Genomic DNA, 19,501 nt, shown 5'->3' with positions numbered 1-19,501 from the left:
TTGTTAATCCGATTAGATAACAATTTCAATAAGTTTATGCTTTCCAATTTCAGTCTTATTTACTATTCTATTTTGAATGTAAACACTTGTACTTGCTCCTTTTTTATACATTATTTTTTATTTTAGGAAAAATATGCTTTTGATATGAACCAGTTCCTGTATTACACTAGACATGGCTTTTCTTCAAATGCTCTTGAGTGTTTGCAATTTTCACACGAAGAAGCATTTAACAAAAGCAATAAAGATGCAGATCATGTTTCTACCAACAATATCTGGAATAAAAACTACTCTTGGGCTAAACAAGCTCCTTTACTGACTTACATTTGCTCATCTTTATATGCTATTCCTACTGATTCAGTCTCACTAATGTGCCATTCATCCCTTGGTGACTCAAAACTTGTTGATGTACAACTAGAAGTTACCAAAAGAGTACTATGGGGCAATTTTGACAAGTTAACTGATACCAAACAATCTTTCTTGTAAGCTCTCTTTTTTTAAACTGATTTATTTTAGTATCGTATTGTGTCTATACGTTTATCAGTTATTATTTTGTCTTAGATGTAGTTTATGGTACTGATAACTGATTCAGGGCTCCCACAGGCCAGGGAGTGCAGTTAAAACCTGCAATTGTCAGGGAATTTTACTTAAACTCCAAAAATCAGGGAATAGTCCGGGAAAGTTGCAAATTTTTTTTTCTTACAAAAACCTGGAAAATTGCTATATTAGACCAGGAAATTAACCGTTCTTAGAATTTTCAGTAACAGTAATCATTAATTCAGATTCGAGTTAAAAATTTCACATTTTAGTCAAACTGACATGTTCCCATCTTCATTCAATCAAATTTTTTTTGTTCACAAAATCAAATGTTTGACATTACAAATAAAAAAATAAAAGTCTTGAAAAGTTGCATGGTATAGATATAATATTGTATGGATTTTCATTGAAATATACCTGGAAAAGTCAAGGAATTTTTTTTCTGAAATTGAGTTTGAACCCTGTTGATTGTCTTAAGATTATTAAATATAAACATTTGTTTAAATAAGATCATTGAAAGTTTATATTTCAAATTAATTAATCATCCTAAAGTAGACATAAGTATTTTTATTATTCAGTTTGCTTATTCATTTTAGTTATGCTTACATAAAAAAAAATATTCAATGTTTTTTTTAATTCTTTTAGACTAACCAGTGCAAATATTGTAATTACTTGGTTTAATAATCTGGTGATGTATATTGCTAAAATGGCAGACTATGAGGAGGAATTCGATGCTACTTCGAAAAGTGATGTTACAGCTATGTTTGAAAAACTAGGTATCACTTCCTTGTTTGTGACTGAGAAAGGAAATAATTTGGTTACACTTGCACTTGATAGTGTATTTAGCCTAAAAAAATCAATGAAAGGTAAGTTTTAATTTTAACATTTTTATTACATGCATATAAGGTGTTAATAAAATAAGTTTAGATTTTGGAATCTTATAGTTGTAAAATGGTAATATCAAATTCAACCCAATTTATTTTAAAAAAATATACCTGCTAGACCTTGGCCAATACAACCTACAAAGTTTGTATAAAGATTCATGAATGAAATTTTTGCTTGAAAATATGTATTAAAGTGTTATCACTCATTTTTAAAATCTTTACTTTTACAGGATTTATTGGGTTGTTTAGGTGATTTTTTTGTAGTGAATAAATATTTAATTGAATTATATACTGTCCATTCTGGTTCAATGCTTTTTGCCATTTTTCTGTCAGCATGATTCCTAGCTCATAAAATTTTTGTTCTTTGACAAACAACTATCTAGGTGATTTTTGACCTCCTCATTTGAAGTAAAGGTAATACTGTCTTAACAGTTTCTGCAGAAACCCAAACAAATATTGTAGATAACCCATTTCTCGTTGCCAGTGATGATGCTCTTCAAAAACGGAAATTTTTTTTTATGTTTGAGAATCAAATTACAGGTGTCTAATGTGACAGCACAAATTTCTTACAGTAAGATCATGAAGAACCCATATGTCTAGCTTTGAAAATAAACTTAGGCATTTCAAATGCTCTTATGCTATCGAATTTGACAAGTTTAATCTCTCAGTGAACTCACAACTACACTTGTTATTCGCCAGTTTGCATCAATTGATATCTTTATTGTATTTGAATCAATCATTGCCCTGTCACCTTCCATTGTCTTTGCCAAAAAAAAAAAAGAGAAGAAAAATGTTACTGCTCGTGAAATATTTCAGACAACAGCCGGTTTTGATCTTTTCATTTTTAGAGCATGTGTTATGAGGTCCCACAAGTGTAAATGATGCATTAAATGCTCTGAATTCCCCTTCCCCACTGAAAATTCAAATTTGTTCCTTTTCAATACAAATTTGTTCCTTTTCTTACATTAAGATTGCTAAGTGTCTTATATTAAAATTAATAAAAAAAAATTCTGTTTTTTAACACCGTGTTAGTGTATTTTCTGTCTTTAATAAAATAAAAAATGCTGAAAATATGCCACATAAGACAATATCTCTTTGTTTCAGAAAGAAAAAGAGATTTTTCAAGTTGCTTTCTTGGATTGACCATAGTTAGATTAAAATTTATTCATTAAGTACAAATGTTCAACAAATTTTTTAAATGCACTATCCTCTAAATATTTTTATCTATCCGTCTAGCTACCTCTAAAAGTGCACCACTCATAATTTCAGAGACTGTTTTTGATGTATGATGTTATGGAAAGTTTTATTAAAACATAAATTGTGATAATTAATCGCAGTTATATTTAATTTTATGTATTCTAAATGTTTAACTCATAATTTTTTTTTAATTAATTGTTAAAATTTGTAATGACAGTCATCAAGACTAAATGTGGCTAGATGTCTGAAATTTAGTAATCATCTTTTGAATACTTTTAACCGAATATATTTATAACTTTATAAATTCTAATTTTTCAGTTTTTAATGGTTCAAACTTGACACAATTGGTTTCTACTTCCTATCGAAAGTTTCGAAAGTCCTTGTTATCGAAAGTCCTTGTTATCGAAAGTTTTATTAAAACATAAATTGTGATAATTAATCGCACTTATATTTAATTTTATGTATTCTAAATGTTTAACTCATAATTTTTTTTTAATTAATTGTTAAAATTTGTAATGACAGTCATCAAGACTAAATGTGGTTAGATGTCTGAAATTTAGTAATCATCTTTTGAATACTTTTAACCGAATATATTTATAACTTTATAAATTCTAATTTTTCAGTTTTTAATGGTTCAAACTTGACACAATTGGTTTCTACTTCCTATGTATTGGTTGGAATGCTAACATTAGCCCTTTTTACTCCTAAAAATTCTGTTGATCCAGTCCTGAAGCACAAACTGAAATATGACCAAGTTTATAATAGGGTGAGTTACTATGAGGGTGAGCTAATATTATTTATATGTCAATTGCGTATCACCTACTTTTTTGCATTAAACTTGAAGATAAATTGTACTCTCTGAATAAAAGTCATTGAAATTTTCTATTTTAGACTTTTTTTTAAAAATATCTTCAAGTAATATTTCAAATCTCCTTTTGTAATTTTATGTAATTTAAGATCATAGAGGATTTAAATTTTTAATAAAGATACATATAATCACAAAGGGGTTTAGGAGACCAACAAAAAACTGCAAATAAAACAAAATATTTTTGAGCACCCTATGATATAATAATCATTGAATTAAGAATGGTATGTTACATTATCAGTGTTTTGAAGTTAAATATAATTAAACTTCAGACCTAACTTTATTTTTAATCTTCTAAAATCAGCGATGTTTAAAATTTGTATCTGTTTGATATTCTTCACCTTACAAAATTTTCACTCACTTTTGTGAGACGTAATTTTGAAACGACTGTAATTAGAATAGATAAGTATTTTGTTTCACTGTCAGTTGTACATTGGATTTAAGTAATATCAGGGTGGCCACCCACCTGGAATTATCATGGAATTTTTTTATACTGGAAAAAACCTGGAAATATCAGGGAAATTTGGATAAAAACCTGGAAAAATCAGGGATTTTTAAAGAAAACCTGGAAATTTTTCTTTGATGATTTTTCAAATTTCACTAATTTAAATTATTTGCTAATTTTCTTAATTTAAATTATTTCATCCATTATACTCACTTTTTTTTTAACGGAAATGTATCGCCAAACAGTTGAAATATCATCAACTTAGCGATACTTTGCTTGCATCAAAATTTGCTCCATTATAGTTCTGTTAAACTAGAATGCCATATAAAATTCTTCCACGGTTGCTAAACAAATGTGCAAACTTTTGACCGCTATGGGAATTTAGGAAAATTTAGGTAAGATTCTGGTGGAAAAAGGGAATTAGGATATTAGCTTCTGTTTTTAAATTCTGTCCTTGGGCTAAATCCATTTATGGCTCAAGTTTGTTCCGATGCTTTGGTGGTTATTTTTTTCTCTCTATTTTGACAAAATATTTTTGTATTTTTAACTTTATAGAATTCTCCAAAAATTAGTTGGTTATAATTTTATGACAATAGATTTTATATCGCACTCTTTTTCTAAAAGCTTTTCTACTCCTATTCAAAGAAATCTGTGAATTATTTTTCCTGAGCAAACCAACCAATCACACATTTTTTTACAATCACTAACAGCAATGTTTATCGACAAATTTTTACAATTGTTGCATTAATGCTAATTTTTTCTATTTCATTTTAACCTCTTATAACATATTTTAATTTTAAACAAAAAAGGCTCCTTTGTTGGTCAATATATGATTTTTGATTCAAAATTTTGTGCCAAAACATTAAAAAATAAATAAAAAATCTTGAAAATTGTCAAAATAAATTATTTTTTCCAAGATGATATGTTAAAAAAATAACATTTTGAATATAATATTTTATAATATAGACACTTTTCTTGTACACATCCTATACTTTATAAGAAAAAAGAAACAAAAACCTGGAAATTTTAAGATTTTTATCTGGAAAACCTGGAAAAATCAGGGAAATTTGAAATCTGATTTGAGTGGCCACCCTGAATATGGTCGATTCTGAGTAAGAACTACTGAGGTCAGGGTGCGTAGCGTTTTTAAAAAGTGCTTGAAGGTGCTTATTTTTATTTGCATTCTTTAAAAGCCCTCAAAGATACTTTTTTTATATCCGGGGTTTGTAAAAGGTGCTTAATTTTCTATCTTTTAAAAAGAAATTTTTTTCTTTGCTACGACGATTGTCATTTTAAATTACAAAAGTTGCATGATTTTCACAATTTGCTCTGCAATATTTATCAGAAACTAGTTATTTTATCATGATCGAATTTTTTTGATTCAATGTTCATAAATTGGGAATTTTAAATGATAGAAAAAAATAATTTTTATTACCGCACAGAACCTACTTATGAATTTTTTTTTTTTTGGAAAGTGTTTAAAAATATTTTTTGAGTGCTGAAAAAGTACTTACAAGGTGCTTATCTTTTGTTGAAAAATCTGGCTATGCACCATGGAAGTGTTGTGGTAGCTTGAGTGTCCTATGTGACTTTTTATTGTGAGGTTCCGTTAAGGAGACTGTTTATGTCCCACCTATGTCAACAACTCTTGCCTAGCTTCAGAACTGAGTCACTGTATGCTTTTTTATATATGTGAGAAGCTTTTCTACCATTTATAATATTATTCACGTAGGAAAAGGGTTGCATATTGAACATTCATAACTTGTGTTTAAAAAAAAAAACTTTGAACCTTACTCTTTTCCTTGATATGCAAATTATTGATGTACAATTTCTTTTTCATTGATTGCAAATTAACTAAATTGGGTCCATCTTTTTACCCGTATATGTATGACTATTTTTATATAACACCCAACTAAATTTTACATCAAGTTTTAAGGTGTGATTGAATTTTCAAAGAATAATGCAAAGTGTGATTGTGTATTTTCTGTTGATTTTTACTAATATTTTTATTTTTATTAAGACTAGAGATCTTCAATGTGAAATAGTTTCTCTTGAATGGATTACAAAAGTATCTTGTGGACAAGATTTTTCTGAAATAACTCATGCTTATGGTCATCCTTATATTAAGGGTTTAAAGAAGACCTTTGGTTTTCTGCAGAGAAAAGTAGATATTTTGAACAAGAAAATAAGATTACGACACCAAAAAGATGAAGTATGTATTCAATTTTACTTTTGCATTTGAAACTTTTACTATTGTTGAATTGATGTCTATGTTGATGAATATTGTTGAAATGATATTGCTAATCTATTTAAGGTAAAAATCTGTATTTAGTTTTTTATAATATGCATTCTAGTGGTTTGATGAACAATTCTTATGATAACAAAATCGTAAAAATTAAGTTTTGAAAACATATTTTTTCAATTTAAACATTCCTATTTCTTAAAATTGTACCTCTTTTGATCCTAAAAATTTGAGAAGTAGTAATTATTAAGAAAATATGATTCCAAGAATTTATTACGGAACTTTCTAAAGTTTTGGTGTTTTAATGTTATTTCTGCTTTTTTTTAAAAATTTCATCTCCATATCTCTGAAAGTAAATTTTTTGTCCAACCATGAAAATTGTTTATTTAAGAATAATTGTATGCAAAATATATTAAGTAATTATTATTATTTTAATATTATCCCAAATATTTAATAGTGTGAAAAATATTTTAAAATAATTAAAAAAATCTTTGCAATTTTTAATAATTACATTGCAAAACCTCAATTTGTATTAAAGCCATAAAATAGTTATATTGCATATTGGCTAGGAAATGTTTAATAATACTTAGGACAAAATTTGTATTATATATGAATTAATCCATTTTAATGATTTAAAGTGGCAAACCTTAAAAATTATTGACTAGTGTTACCTATTAATAGGTTTTGATATCAGTATGTGCACAAAAATATCGTTTCTCTGACCCTCGAATTTAAGGGTGGGGAGAAGACTCAATCTGAAAAACTTATTATGGTTATAATGTGGGGGGACAGTCGCAAAGTCAGAAAACCAGTTAAGAAATTTTGGTCCCTTTATTGTCATTGTTAATTTTTGTGTATTTAACTATATGTCTGGAACTATTTATAAAAATGGCGTATTTTTTTAACCTCTTTAAAAGTTACTTACTTAAAAGTAATTCTTTTTTAAAATAACGATTCATTAGTAAATTAATAAATTTTTATTTTTCAAAAAAAAAAAAAAAAATGCATGGTAATATTTGAAAATGGATGAAGTTGGGTTAATACAAAATACTCAAAAATAATAATAATAATAACCTCATGCATAGACTTTACTAGTTGATAAACAGCTAACATGAAGTTTTTTGCATGCCTAGACTTACTAGCATAATTGGGCATTACCAGTCTATATATATCAAGGGAAATTTTGTTTTTAAAAAATCACATTTTTTAGTACAGTTACTTATTTTTTTAAATATTTGAACAAATTTTGTAAAATATATCTTATAATTCTCTTACATAATAATTTTCCAAAAATCTCTTTCAAATTTTTACATCAATTGATATTTATTTTGAACCCTATTTGACTTAGTATAATATTAACTATTTTTATTCCTTTATAAAGTAAGAATAACAATACAGTGTTGGAAAATGTGTTTTTAAATTAAAACTAACAATTATTGTTATTTTTTTTAATCTAAACTTGTGTTTATAAGTTATTTTATTCCTTTAATTCAGCGTGATGTAAATTATTTGATTTAAGTTGGTTGTATTTATTTATGCAAGCACAACTGTAAATATGCAATAAAATGCTTTGATTGTGAAACTAATATTCAGATGTTAGATTTGCAATTAGTTTTTTTTATACTCTTCTAAATTAATTTTAATTTAAAAAAGGTTTTCAAATTGTTTCATTTTTTTGTTTTGTTTTTGTTTCAGTATGAAGCCATTAAAGAAGAAATAGGTGATTTTCTTTCTGTCGAGTCTTTTGACTCTCTATTATCTGCAGTTTCACAGCTGAATAAATTTGATAGCACTCTTTCCGACGAAAAGAAAAGTGATGTTATCAACTCTATTCAGAGAATTGATAATTATATAAAGAATCAGCAAGAAATAGTATCACGCTTGTCAAAGAAGTATCCCCTCTATGAAGATATTACTGAACCATTTTGCTTAGGAGTGGAACAAGTAAGCCAATTTTAGCTTTTAAGTTCATCTTTTGTAAATCAATCATATATTTTTTTTTAATTCCTTGCTTTTTAATTGCCTAATCATTTAATTAAAATGTGTCAACGTTTCTATGGACTATAAATAAAGAATCTATTTTCTTCATTGAAATAGAAATCTGTAGTTTTATCTATAGAGACACAGAGTGTTAGAAATCTGTAATTTCTCCATATTGAATATAGAAATACGAATCTGTAACTAATTATCTTAGAAGGAATAGGTTTCTATTAGAAGAAATTCCTAGCCTAGATTCATTAAATTGGATTATTATTCTATGGTATATTAATCATTAAATCGGTATGTGTAATTTAGATTTGATTCTGAGAACTGGGTACTTTTATGTTTATAACATTTTACTTTGAAATATGATTGCTAAATTTTATAAGTTGATGTATAGTTTTACTTAAATAAAATTTTGATCTGATAATCTTAAAAAACTGCATTTCAATCTGTTGTAATTCTCTTACATAGAAAAGTAATTTTTACTCCCCCCCCCCCCTCATGTGAAGTTATTTTAAATCAGCATAAATTGTTTTAATATTTAGTTGTTACTAATCACAGAGATTTCTTTCTTAATTTTTTTTTTTTTTTTTTAATGCTAAAAAATATTTTAGCTTTAGGATTTTATTTTTTGGGGCTTGAAGCACATGTATGGTGTATTTGGTAAAATTTTTTTGGTAGTTTACAAGAAACATAATTAAAATACCTATATTTTAAAGTTTATTTAAAGTGCAGTTATTTTAAAAACAGTAATTCTATACTAAATATAATTCATGAATTATGGTCATGGTATCATTATGGTATATGATTGAAAACAATTTAAATCTTACCATCAAATATTTTTTGACTACATTTTTATTCTTTAAAATATTTGTAATCAGAATGACTAATTCTTTTCTGAATTCATTAGGTTATGTATGGACTGCAAATGTTAAGTCAGCTTGTGTTACAAAAAGAGTATTGTACAAAACTAAACCTTAAGGTAAGAGCCTTTATCCTTAGTCAGTATATTTATTAATGAAATTCTGCTTCAATGATGCTTATTGCATAAAATTACACATTCACTTTTATTTAAAATTGAAGGAATAATTTTTACATACTCCAGTAATTTTATTTCACTCTCTCTTTTTTTATTTTTAGAAAAACATATTTTTCAATGCATTATTAAATGATTTTATTTATTTATTTTTTTTTAAATTTTGTCATTACTCAATTTATGTCATTATGTCTCAATTTATGCCTGTTTTAGAATAGTTTTGTCTCAGCCTTAGTGTTATCATTTTAAACAGTATAAAAAGTTTATAAAGTTTTTAACAGTATAAAAGTTTCAAAAAAGTTTAGATGATAAAAAGTTTAAATTGGCTGAAATATCAGTGCAACTTTTTAGTTGTTATCGACGTAGTGTCTCAATTTATAAATTATTTTATCAGTTTATAAAAACATAATTTATCAATTTTTCAATGCTAATGCAATTTTGCAATGTATTAATGCTAACTTAATATGTTATTTTTACAAGTTTCTATATTTTCTTAATACCAAATTGTTTTTTCACTGTTTCACAAAAAAAGAATTTGATTAAAATTATTTTACTCTAAATTGCTAACTGATACTAATTAGCTACATTTACTTGTTTTATTTTACTCCTTTTTTATATATTATAGTGTTTTACAATATCACTTTACTTCTAAGTACGACCTAATGCTAATAAGTTGCATTTATTTACTTTATTTTATGCATTTTGTGTATCATAGAATTTCATATTCAATTTTAAATTATTGAATGTTTTTATTGCAGTTCAATAACCTGTCTGAGTTTTTGAAACAGTTTGTACCATTCTTCAACCTTACCCTAAATCCCATTGATATCACTGCAGAGCTTCTTAAAGAAAATAATTTAGATACTTTCACCAATATTTTGTCTCTTTGCAACTTACCATTTGCAATTAGCTCCAAACTGATGCTTAAGCTCTTGAAATCGGCTATTCTTGAACTCACGAATTCTGCTAAGCTAGTCAAAATTCAAAGTGAAGAGAATTTGAGGAAGATAGTTGATTTACTTTTAGTAGCATTCACCAAAATTTGGAAAGTTTGGAATCATCAAGATGTGCAAAATAAATTGAAAAAAGAAGAGGATGAAAGCTTGTATATCAGTAAAACAACAACTTATGAGAATGAACCATCTGATGAAGAAATACTTGAACAAAATTTAAAGAAATACTTTCCTTCTTTTGAGCAGGTGAGAGATTGATTTTATTTGCTGTTAAATTGTTCGAGATTTCTCAAATCTTCAGCAAAAATATTCAAAATTATTAAATTATTAATCTTTTTTGCAGGAATTCATAGCTTTTATTCATACATTTTATCTTTCCAAGTGTGAATGCACTGTTAACTTAATTCATTGTATCTTAAAAACTTTGTTCATACTTGTAAAAAAAACAAATGTCCCTTAAAAATATGGACTTTGCATATTTTGTTATTTACTTTTGTTAAGCAAAAGAGGCTTTTTTTAAAAAAAAAAAAAAAAAAACAAATATTAATCGGAACAAAAGAGTCATTAAATGTATACTTGCTTCAGTTCTGCTTGTAACTGTTCTCACTTTTTAACCAACCAATATACAGTGCAGAACCTCTTATCCAGAAATCAGATAACCGGAATGAAATTCGGAATCGGAAATTAATTTTCTTCCATTAAAAAAAAATTTTTTTTTCCTGCAAGATTTTGAGCCCATTTTGTTATTTAGAGCGTAGGGCGTATCGAGTTGACAAATGAACTGATTTAGAGCCGTCTACAAAAACCAATTGTAGACGAATCTCACATAAGCACAAATAGCTTATATATGTTATTAATGTTAATAATAACATATATAAGCCTGTATATAATTTTTATTTCATAATTTCTTTCCTTATTTAAACTAAAGTGTATTATTATTTATCATTTTTTATTCTTTCTAAAACTATTTCAAAATAATTTTTTAGTTTCGCTTTAAAAACATTAAAAACACGGCATTTTGTAGCGATTCAGAAAACCGGAAAAATCAGTTATCCGGAATCGTGATGGTCCCGATCGTTCCGGATAATCGGTTCTCTACTGTATATATCTATATATAAGTTCAAAATGAAGATTGATTTTCTTAACTTTCTTCGTGTTTTCTTGTATTTGTTTATATATATATATATTAAAATTGATTATATATATATATATATATATATATATATATATATATATATATATATATATATATATATATATATATATATATATATATATATATATATATATATATATATATATATATATATATATATATTACGCACACAGGGGTTGAACAAAATTATCGAAACACTTTTATACTAACTCATTTTTTTTCATATTTCTCAAGAAATATATAGAGAATTATTTTACAGCTTAAGAAGTGTTACGTCATGCCATTTCTCATGCATATCAATAATGTTTAAAGCTTTTAGGAGTTTGAGGGATTGTTAATAAATATGGCAAAAGATTATAACTTGTTTCAACTACTTTGATTATTATTTGGTTAAAATTTCATAAATTTTGCTTTAATATTTATTGAGAGATGGATAGTTTTTTTTGCCGTACGTTTTCTTATTTTAACTGCAGAAATATTCAATAAAATTACGCTAAATTTTTATAGTACTTTTAAATTAATAAAAAAAAATATTTTAAAATTTAAAAACAATTATTAAAAATCAAACAGGATATGAGCATTTAAAATTATCAGTTCATACCGAGCAGGCTAGGAAAACATCCAATGTTTTTTCTTCTTATGAAAATAGTCGAATTTGAATATCTTGAAAATTTAAAATTTAAGTAGCTTTTTGTTGATTTTGAAAGAAAACTTTGAAATATAAGGATGTTTTTCACAAATTTTATTTTATTAAGTGAAATTTATTAAAAATGACATCAACATTATATACAAAACAGTGTATATCAACATTATACTCTGTTTTGAATTCTGTTTTATTTCACATGTTTTCTTACCCAATCACACTTCTTTTTTGTTTGGACCATAATTTTTTCATAGGGTATTATTATTTGTTATTAAATTTTTTTATAGATTAAATTTTTTCTTCTGATCACTATCTGTGATTATGGCTGATCGTGGACATTTCAAAAATATTATAATTTGATATTCATTCTTTACGATAAAGAATTTTGAAAAATTTTGTTTCTTGATTTGAAACTATTTTTCTTTTATTGTAAAGTTTACCACAAGCATCTCTATTCTAGAAATGAAAAAGTTGTGTCATATTACATAAATTTGCTGCGAAATTTGTTTCTTAACCTCTGCTGTATTCCTGTTATAAATTCTTGAAACTCATCATTCTAACTTGGGATGCCCTGTATCATTACCTCCTGAAAATTATATGTATATTAAACGAGAGTGCGAGAAAGAACATATTATATTCTGTGTGATATTTAATGCTTAGCAAAATTTACTGAATTCCATTTTGAAAGCTAATCTATTCTACCACTTGGTAGGTACGTCTTGTTCCCACCCTTTTGTTGCATTTTATGCATTCAGTGTGTTGCAATTTATGTGTGCATGAAATGTATTTGGCAAAATCATTGGTTCAAAGTGTTTAAAACTGTACTAATTTCATTTTTATTATTATTCCAGGATTATGCAGGTTGTATCAGTTCAGATGATTTTGATAGTAGCCATATGAAGGAAAATACAGAAAAAATATCTGAAGATTTTCAACTGACTATGGAGGATATGTATGAAATATCACAATTATACTGCAGTGCTATGTCCATTTTAATGCCTGTAAATTTGATTGAAGGACAAGCTAACTCCATTAACAAAAACTTCGAAAATTCTGATTTCGTTAATCCGCAGCTACTAAGACACGAAGTTCTGTACAATATAGTGAGGTGTTTGGGTGATAAGATAGATTCTTCTTTGGATTCTGAATTGGCTCCTGGACTTTTGTTAATGAGTCATAAGCTTCAGAGCTCTTTGGTTTTTAAGGCCCAAACGTTTGATGTTTATCGAGACCCTAATCCAGCTGAGGTTATGAATCTATACCCCGTATTCTCTCACTTGGAGGCTAGATCTAAACAGTTAATGAAAGAACATGGGGATAATCCTCATCTTGATGAAGTAAGTTAATGGCATTTGTTGCATAATTTGTGTGTAGTTATGATGCTAAATCTTATTCCACAAATATATATATATATTATTTAATTATATCTTATTTAACTTATATACTATTTTATTATTCTCTATATTAAAGTGCAATATCAGTCACGTTTCCTTCAACTTTAGCCAGAATTGACATGTGCAATATTGTTTGGCAAGTCACATCACTAAAATGAACTGTCACATAGTGAATAGGAATCATTAATTGCAATTATGTACAAAAAAAATTATTCGAAATATGTTTCAGCAAATATTTCTTAAATATTTTTTTGTAAATGAGCCAAATTGTTATATCAGACCTTTACCTGTTTCTGAGGGATTTTCATAACCACAATAAAACAAGAAAAAATACTATCATAAATCACTAGAAATTAATTTTTTGAAATTGTATTTCAAAAATTGTATATTGTGGAATTGTAATTGTATTTTTTGAAATCCTTGAAGGCAATGCTGTTACTGTCAAGGGGGAATGCTACAGAAGCATAATTAATGATTATATTTATTTATTTTTGAATGTAGATGATTTTGATGTGTACGACAGGTGGTTTTAACAATATGTTGCATCATAACAAACGTCTCTTGTCATAATCAGTTTATGTGCAGAGATGTTCAGTGATAGTATATTCTCCTGAATTGAATTGGCCAACAAGATAATGAATTCCATTGAAATTTTTCTCGAGAGTAATGTAAAAAGATTAGTTATCGGTTAAACTACATAAACTTTCCGTTCTTAAAACTGAATTGAAGGTTCAATTCATATAAAGTTATTTTTGAACAAAATGTCATTTTCAAATGTCTAAATTAAGACAAAATCTTGAGTATTTGTAAAATAAAATATTGGCATATATTATTTCATAAACACATAAATCATATAGTTTTTGTTTCCATTTAAATATATGTAGGTCTTATATAATCACCCTATACTTCAGGCCATTTTAATCTACAGAGAAGTATTAAAATGCAAATTCCTAATTTTTTAAGCAAATTAATATTGTTGAATATTATTTATTCTATTTTAAATTACCATATTTTAAACTTTGTAGATTTTAACTATTTTAGAAACTTTATCTTAAACATTGCTTAAAACCTTAAATTTTAAATTTATAACTTGGTGACTGGTTCAAGAGAAAACATTTCTCTGAAAAAATGGAATAATAAATGTTCAAAAATATTAATTAGGTAATTTGTAAATAAGGAACTGGCATTTCTATAATTACTCTGTAAATTACTATGGAGAAAGAAGATTCCATTTTTTGTTTGAAGATCAACCTGAATGGTTACAATAATTAAAATCGTCCATTTCTAGTTTGTAAAATGTTTTACTACTTATCTTGAACAAATGTTTTAATAAACAAATATCTTTCTTGAAAATGCAAGGCCACAGACTGGGTCTTGTAAAGTTCTAGTGATTCCTTGCTTAAACTAGTAATGATAGTAAATATTTTTTTTATTCTTCTAAAATGATAGTAAATATTTTTATGGCCAATATTTTAACATTTGTTACTAATAGTTACAATGGAAATAGAATCATCTTTTTTGTCTTTTAGACTGTTTTTTAATTAATGAAAGAATTTATTAATTGGTTTTTTTATTAATTCATTTATAAAAAATTGTATTTCAACAGATTATAAAATTGGTGGAGCGCATCCTATCATTCCCTATAACAGACCCTGTGATGAAATTCGTCCTTGGATTAGAAATGCTAATCGAACCAATTCGCGTAAGTTTTATTTTTGCTTCCTATTTAAATACGATTACAGCTTTAGATAGAAAAATATTTTTATTGAGTTTCTTTGTCTTGTTATAGCTATGGAACCAGTTTGTACCCTCGAAATTTTCTTTACATGATGTAAAAGAGCAGATTGTTAAAAATATTATTCATTATAGAACCATGGAATTAAGGTAAGCATTCTTTGGATAATGATAATTTTTAATACCATTAAACGTAAAATTGGCTGAAGGAAAATTTTTCTTTATATATTTTTTATTGTGGAGATTGGTTTGTATTATAAGTGCTTATTTTTAAAATGTTTTTCTAATACTAAAAGATAATTTGTATCATATTAAAAAATTTTTCTAGGTAATATTCTAAAACTGATCAGAATTTTCAATTTAAAATTATGTAATGTCATGTGTATCTATAACATTAATTTCATTCTATAATTCTTTAAAAACGAACAGATTTTAATTGGAAATTTTTTCTTTTTTCAATTTTTATCAACTTTTAAATTTAATAAATGTGTTTTCTGATATCCAACCATAGAAATGTGTTTCTTTTCGTTCTGAAGCTGAAGTAAAATATCCCCAATGTTAGATTAAGTTAAAATCACATTCTGAGTTGAATACATTTTTTCTACCTGTATATCAAAGTGTATCTTAAAGTAAAAATAGCTCTAAATAGTTGTTCTGAACTGTTTTTTGACCTATTCGAATAAAAAATCAATTTTATTATTTTCAGTGGATGGCGTGAAAGCTTAGATTCTGTATTGAGGAAACAAAAAGTAAATTGCTCCAAATGGTGGTTTCATATGTTTAACATCTTACAATCATCCAAGGTAAGAGAGTATTTGTTTTTATTTCACTTAGTTATGTCTTAGTTATAAGTTTGTACATTCAACAAAAATATTAGAATTCATCTAGTTTTTCTATTGTTGTCAATGGCTACTCAGGCAAACTTTTTTTGTGATATTAATTTTTAAGTGATTATAAGTAACTAAGTCCTGTCTATTGAAAATATCTTAGTAGCACATAGTTCTTTTATGCAGATTCAATGTTAATGTTAAATTTAGCACTTCTCTTCACTGTAATTACACAAAGTGAGTAATAATAGTTTTACCTGAATCACCTGAAATAGATCAGGTAAGTTTTGTTGGATGAAAATGTCTTATCACATAAAAAATTTTTTATGTAGATTCCATGTTAATATTAATAGTACTTGTGTTACACCTGAAGGGTGACATAAATTTCGATCAGTGAGAACTGCCTTTAACTTGAATCTCAATCAGTGAGAACTACCTTGTGAGAGAAGCAGAGCAGTGGAAAAGAGCCCTAAGACAAGTAGAAAGACTTTTTCTAGAACTGTTTTTCAGGTGTGGCAACTGCGGCTGGGAGAGATTGATTGTTGAAAAAAGAATGTGTGGGTGATATTCTTTTGTAGTTTTTCACGAGGATTAGGGGGCTTGCCCCCCTAATTCCTTCAGAGAGAGTTTTTTGTCCTTGCCTGAATGTGGTAGGCAAGAAAATAATTTCTACTCAGGGGCAAGGAATTTTCCTTGTGTTTTAATTCCATATTCATCGTTGTGAAAGTTTAAAACCACTTTTACAGAATTGTAAAATTCTTTTCTTCAAGATGTGGTGTTTGCACCACTGTATTTAGTGTTGTTTGATTCCTCCAATAAATTATGTAAGTTGTCTATAATTTTGATTCTGTCTTTCTTTCTAGAGCCATGTTATTTTTTTCTAAAATATTCTCTTTCACTAGGATTCACTATTCTTTTTTAGCTTCCACTATATATCTTTTTTAGATCACGCGCCGGTCTTATGCCCACGTGCCGGCAGTAATTATCTTATAGCTTAATTCATTTTTCTTGATTGAATTATTTCTTTTCAGTTACCTGCTTGATTTAGGTAAGAAAGTAAGATATGTAATTTATAATATAGTGATTTATTTATCACTTAATTATTAACTCTCTCGAGTTAATCCCAGCTTGTATCTTGGATACATCATGTGTAAACGCACATGCTTCCCTTATATTTTATCTATGTAAATTTATCTCAACAAGCGATATCATGTGGCGCCGTTTTGGTTTTCGAACCTGGTTTAATTTCTCAGTGAATCTTAGGATTTTGGCATTAAACTTAAATTTAATTCATGGCTGAATTCATATTCATAATCAATATTTTATTCATCATTTATTTTTCTCACTCTCTTCATTGTTTTTGTGATGTAAATAATGCTGACAATTTTTAAATAATTGTCAAGGTTTTAATTTTGTATACATTATTTATTTTAAATATGAGATCTTACGTATTTTATCGATACAATGAAAATGAATGAATACAAATATAGGAAATAATATGTCTCATACATAATTAATAAGTATCAGTTGGTTTTAATTTTTAACAGTGTATACTTATATTTAAGTAATTTGTTTTATATGTGTGTATCGTATGTAATTAATAATTAATATGGCTAAAAATATGTATTCTCTAGCCAGCTCTTTGCAAATCTTTACCGGTACTATAGATGAAAATTTGAATTTCTTTTTGAATAATCTTGAACAAATTGCTGATTTAGAGAAGTGGGACATCAGGAAAAAAGCTTTGATCTTAAAATTAAATCTGTCAGGTAACGCGTTAAAAGTAATAAGCGAGGCTAAAATCAACCCAGATGACGAGTACAATGAATTAGTTAAACTATTGAAAGAAAAATTTTCAAAAAAAACTAACTTTGCTGATTCACAGAGTAAATTTAACTCATTGATTCAAAAACCTAATCAATCGATTAGAGATTTAATTGAGGAAGTGGATAGGACTACGAATGAATACTTGGAGATAAACAGGGATAGTAATAGTGAGACTTTAAATCTGGCTCTTAAAATGAAATCTCAAAAACTTCTGGATAGCATGAGACCCGATATTAGAGTAGAGGTGATGAAGAGAGGTGCTACTAATTTTCAAGAAATAGGTAAAATTGCAAAGGATGTTGAAAATGCTCTAAATTTAAATGATCATCATCTTAATAATCTGACAAAATCGACTGAAATAGAGTTGATGCTCAAAAGCCAAATTGAAAGTAATAAGAGAATTGAGGAATTAACAAAAAAAATTGAGAATTTATCTAATGTAAAAGCTGTAAATAATATTGCTCAATCAAATGCATCTAACTCACAGAGTATTTCTTGTCACATTTGTTGCAAAAGACACCTTACGACTGACTGTTGGTATTACCCAACCAATGTAAATAGAAATAATAACAGGAAGTTTAAACCGTATGATAGAACAAATTTTCGAAGAGGATTTGGTAGAAATTTTAGGAATAGGGGCAATCATAGTAACAATAACAGACAAGGCAATTTAAACTAGTCAATGGTTCTTGTAGTAATTGGAAGAAATTAATGTCTGCAAGAACCAATTCCAATTCTAATGTTAATGTATTAATTGATCAAAAAAAAATTTGTAAACAAAACACAAATAAGCAAAATTCAAATCAAAATTTTTGTAACAAAAAAAGTAAAGGTAAAAGAGATGCTGAAATTCAATGTGAAAATTATAATTTTAATGTTAATCAAAATAAAGATAATTCAGAACAAAATCAAATAATAAATGAACAGATTAGTAACAGTAATCAAGTGAATAGAAAGAAGGAAGAATTAATGATAAATTGTGATAAAGAAAATAATGAGGAAATTAATATACCTAATAAGCATTTAATGACCTGTAATGATGAAAAGAATACGGACTCTCTTCCTATCATAATTTTAAAATTTAATGATTTATCTATACCTGCTTTATTGGACACTGGTGCAAATCTCAGTCTAATTGATCCCTCAACTGTAAATACAATAAAAGAAAAAACTAAAGTCAACTACTTATCTAGATCTGTTCGAATACACACATTGGACAATAATACTGTACCATACATGACAGCTATATCTTCCAAATTTAAAATTAAGTCTAAATGGTTTAATAATACATTTTTTGTGACTCAAAATTCTTGGCGTTACAAATATAAGATTATATTGGGATATGATTTTATCCAACATAATAAAATTATCTTGGACATACCCAATAAAAAGTTGATCATGGGACACGAATCTTTTGATTTTTTTGAAGATACTCCTTGTGTTATAAATAATATTATTAATAATGTACAAATCACTAAAGATATATTTGCTTATGCACCTGAGAAGATCATTATTGAACCTAATGTTCAAACATTAATAAAACTTAGTTTATCTCAGGGTATTGAAAATTGTAAACAAATTTTATTTCATCCAAATGTAAATAAGCTTCAATATACTATTCAGGAATCTATTAATGTAGTTAATGATAAAGACTTTGCAACTATTATTGAGAATAATACTGATAGAAAAATAATTGTAAACAAAGGTACTAAAATTGGAAAAGTATACAAAATTAAAGATGAGGATATAATTAGACCTACTGAAGGGAAACAACTCCAAAT

The 19,501-nt window shown here is 26.7% G+C and overlaps 1 protein-coding gene across 1 annotated transcript in view; it reads left to right on the top strand.

Moving 5' to 3' along the window:
* The window catches only part of LOC107455693 (midasin), a 298,299-nt gene that overhangs the window by 217,711 nt on the left and 61,087 nt on the right, over positions 1–19,501 (top strand). The window contains exons 56-66 of the mRNA XM_087164129.1: positions 127–479; positions 1,180–1,400; positions 3,239–3,381; positions 5,946–6,137; positions 7,863–8,111; positions 9,061–9,132; positions 9,945–10,385; positions 12,790–13,275; positions 14,939–15,034; positions 15,122–15,216; positions 15,773–15,869. Of these exons, the coding sequence (XP_087020255.1) occupies positions 127–479; positions 1,180–1,400; positions 3,239–3,381; positions 5,946–6,137; positions 7,863–8,111; positions 9,061–9,132; positions 9,945–10,385; positions 12,790–13,275; positions 14,939–15,034; positions 15,122–15,216; positions 15,773–15,869 (2,445 nt within the window). The remainder of the gene's footprint in view (positions 1–126; positions 480–1,179; positions 1,401–3,238; positions 3,382–5,945; positions 6,138–7,862; positions 8,112–9,060; positions 9,133–9,944; positions 10,386–12,789; positions 13,276–14,938; positions 15,035–15,121; positions 15,217–15,772; positions 15,870–19,501) is intronic.

Source organism: Parasteatoda tepidariorum, chromosome 5 (assembly GCF_982258835.1).
Source record: "Parasteatoda tepidariorum strain Cologne lab strain chromosome 5, Ptep-v5.0, whole genome shotgun sequence".
In the NCBI taxonomy this organism is placed as follows: Eukaryota; Metazoa; Arthropoda; class Arachnida; order Araneae; family Theridiidae; genus Parasteatoda; species Parasteatoda tepidariorum.
Note: the sequence above shows the minus strand (reverse complement) of the source record. Positions and strands in the feature narration are given on the sequence as shown.